At 38.1% G+C, this 3,863-nt stretch overlaps 1 protein-coding gene across 1 annotated transcript; it reads left to right on the forward strand.

Annotated features, from left to right (window-relative positions):
* Positions 1 to 785: 785 nt before the first annotated feature.
* LOC149390722 (gibberellin 20 oxidase 1-B-like) lies at positions 786 to 3,538 on the forward strand. Its single transcript, XM_089620664.1, has 3 exons — positions 786 to 1,457; positions 1,641 to 1,962; positions 3,002 to 3,538. The coding sequence occupies exons 1-3, from the start codon at positions 907 to 909 to the stop codon at positions 3,281 to 3,283; spliced, it is 1,155 nt and encodes a 384-aa protein (XP_089476790.1). The 5' UTR covers positions 786 to 906; the 3' UTR covers positions 3,284 to 3,538.
* The last annotated feature ends 325 nt before the right edge of the window (positions 3,539 to 3,863 follow it).

Here is a 3,863-nt window from a genome sequence, read left to right on the forward strand (position 1 = left end):
ATAACTACGATCATTAAAAATAAGTTTTTCATGACATATTTGTCATTAAATATAAAATTTCCGTATCATATTTCTCTCTCGTCGTATATATATATATATATGGAATAAATATTAGAAAAAATATTTCAACTAATCACATTTCCTATAATTTGTGCGTTTCCAATATTTCACTCTCTAGTTTCTTATAATAAAAAATATCCGTCAATCAACTGTAAATATCATTTTTTTCAAAAAAAGAAAAAAAAAACTGTAAATATTTATCAATAAAACGTGTACTAGTAAAAGCAGATAAGAATAAAACTAATGTGGGATTAGCCAAAAAGAATTGAGAAATTAACTACCGCCCTTGAAAAGTCGACATGAATATTAATTACAAGATTATCCATAGCCTTATCAATATCTCTTTTCTGAACGGGGTTATTCAAGACTTATCAAAATCATAAACTAATACTTATTTATTATCATATCTATATCTTAAAGATTGGAGATACAAATCTGATTACTTAATCCTATCCATTACCATATATCATAAGAACAGTCAATTCTACGAATCGGCCAAAATGAGAATGTCGACAACATGGAATTCGCCACATAATCCCAAGAGATGCCTATTCCTTATTACCCTATCTAAATACATTGATTTATAGTAAACCCTATACTTAGTACAAAAGAAAAGGGAAACACTTACACGTGTGAAGAGACCCAATATTTTTGTCCTCATCATATTGAGACGACGGGTAAATTTATCTATATAAACTCATCACCCATTACACTACACTCTCACTCCAAACACATCCAGAATATTCTCTTTCTCCCATAGTGCAACAAAAACACTTTTTGTTTCATCACTTCACATTTTGCTATATAACCGTTGTCCTTGTCCCCCCAAGAAAACAAGAAAAGAAAATGTTAGCTTGCACAGCCATCCCAAGTCCTGGTCAAACAACGACAGCCACCAGCAAAAACGACAACGTTCCGCACCCGGTTTTCGACTCGGCATTTCTTCAGAGGCAAACCCAAGTCCCGGCGGATTTCGTGTGGCCGGCGTCGGAGCAGCCCTCGGCGGCGGGGAGCAGGGAGGAGCTGAGGGAGCCGGTGGTGGACCTCTCGTGCCTCGTCAGCGGCGACGAGGAAGCCATTCAAGCCGCGGCCAAGCTCGTAGCCAAGGCCGGGTCGGGCCACGGGTTCATGCAAGTGGTCAACCACGGCGTTGACTCGGAGCTCATGGACCGAGCCTTTGACCGGTACCAAGCCTTCTTCCGGCTCCCGACTGCCCAAAAGATGCGGGCCCGGATGCCCCTCAACGGCCGGTGGGGCTACTCCGCCGCCCACGGCCAGCGCTTCAGCTCCAACCTCCCGTGGAAAGAGACCCTCTCAGTCGGCTTCCGTGACGACGACTCTAACTCCGTCGTCGATTACTTCACCGAAACCCTAGGCGAAGATTTCAAGGAGGACGGGTAATTACTACACATGCATTTATAAAATGATAAAATGTGAGAAGAAAACAAATCATTAATCTCGGAAAAACGTTAAAACGTTGTTTTGTAATTGCAGCAGGGTCACAAACGTACAAAATGCATTAAACAGTGTACATGCAAGAAATGTAAAATAATAAAATGTAAAATGTGTGGATACTGTAGGATTGTGCAGCAACGGTACTGCGAGGAGATGATAAGGGTGTGCATGAAGATGATGGAGTTGCTGGCGATAAGCCTGGGAGTTGAGAGAGAGCACTACAAGGAGTTCTTTAAGGAGTCTCATTCGGTGATGAGGTGCAATTACTATCCGAGCTGCCCGGAGCCGGGTTTGGCGCTGGGGACCGGGGCCCACTGCGACCCGACATCCATAACGGTGCTCCGGCAGGACCATGTCCCCGGCCTCGAGGTCTTCTACGACGGCCGCTGGCGATCCATCCCTCCCCTCCAAGGGGCCCTCGTCGTCAACCTCGGAGACACTTTCAACGTACCTACTTAATTCACTCTTCTTCTCTTTTACTATTTTTGCTTTGCTTGTCGTCACTTGAATCCTTGAGGATTCATCTGCATTTAAAATCGAAGAAAAATTATTATATATATTTTTTAAAATAGGAAAATCGAAAGAGAATCTTTTTATTATTCTCGTTTTGTCTTATTAGAGGTCAAATTTTTTCAAGTTTTGATCAAAACCGGTCTGGTAATTTTTTTATCAAAAAATTGGCTACGTAAGCCACCTAAACTATATGAATTGTAAATTAGCCAACCTTTGGTAAATACTTTGTAAATAGCCAACTTGCATACGTGGCAGCCCATTAACTACCAAAAATATATGTTTGGTTGTGTTAAATAAAGCTTTTATTAATCTGTTAATAAGTTTACTTGGCTATTTACAAGAAATTAACCAAAGGTGGGCTATATCTCAATCCACTATATCCATGTGGCTATATAACTTAATAACCCTTTTTTTATTTATTTGTTTTTACTATTTAACCCACGAAAAGAAAAAAAGTATAGCCTATAGTTACTAGGGAACAATTTTTTTATATTTTTTTCCCTTAAGTTACGAAGAGTCCAAATAGAGGTACGTTTGAGAATCTTCACAAAGATTTCCACTAGTTGAAAAAATACAAAAAGCACCACTAGCAATTCCACTATTGAAAAAACTCTGTTACCTAATAATACCATGATGATTTATAAGTACCATTGCATTGCTTTCTTAAAAGAATTGGAGATAACCCCCAAACATCTAGTTAATTTGAGTGACTAGCGCCTGTAAAATTTCCTCCCGCGCGGCTTGTCTTTATTATTTAATTTTTACAAAATTTATGTGTAATCTGAGGTTAAATATTCCTATAATTAAACATATGAATTATATGAATGAAAAAATTGTAAAAAATATTAAGAATTGAAAATATAATCCACCCCGCCCTAGGGCCACGTCAGCATTTTTCAAATATAGGCAAGGCTGTGGTGCAGGGCATTATATAAGATTGACAAGATATGAAAATCTAAATATATATTTGCAGGCATTGACGAACGGGAAATACAAGAGTTGTCTGCACAGGGCTGTGGTGAGCAAAGAGAATGAAAGGAAATCAATGGCCTTTTTTCTGTGCCCCAAAAAGGACAAGGTTATAAAACCGCCACAAAGTTTGGTGTTAGAAGAAGGAGGAAGAAAGTATCCAGATTTTACGTGGGCGGACATGACTGAATTCACTAAAAAACACTACAGAGCTGACCAAGATACACTCCAAAGTTTCTTCAATTGGCTTCGCCTTGAGTCATCCTCCAAAACCCCTCTAGCCTGATCATCTAGCTGTACCTTTGCCATCATTTACCTTCGGTTTCGTCTTCTTTGTCGGTTATGTAGGGAAGGGTATATATTTATTTATGTATGCCTAGGATAAATTTTTATTTGGTTTTCTTCAGCTGGGATATTATTATTTTTGTTAATCTATCTTATTGGTCAGTCATACATAGTTTGACTTTGACCCTTTCATGTAATTCTGATGTTATTTGACTTAGTTGATTAAGAAATTATTGTTGGTATTTACACCGGTACATATTTTTTCTCATATGATTTTAAAGCGTTATCAATAGTAATAGGTGACACTTGATGATTATAAAAAGTGACTATAACGACTCAGTGAACATATGCCGTATATTTCAATATCTAAATTCAAACCAAAACAATTATAGAAGTTTAGTCTTTAAGATTCCAAAAGTGAAAACTTTATACTGTGTTATTATGTCTTATAGGAAACGGTTAATGCTGTTTTCTGGCTCAACACTTGAGGACACGTGACAAAGAGGAGATGAACTCGAGATACCAAGTGTGATGTTAAAGTCGTTAACATCGCTTTTCTAAGCTGTACCATTTTTATAACC

The sequence above is a fragment of the Urtica dioica genome, chromosome 7 (assembly GCF_054948205.1).
Source record: "Urtica dioica subsp. dioica isolate 48M chromosome 7, U.dioica_male_clone48M_v1_H2, whole genome shotgun sequence".
Classification (NCBI taxonomy): Eukaryota; Viridiplantae; Streptophyta; class Magnoliopsida; order Rosales; family Urticaceae; genus Urtica; species Urtica dioica.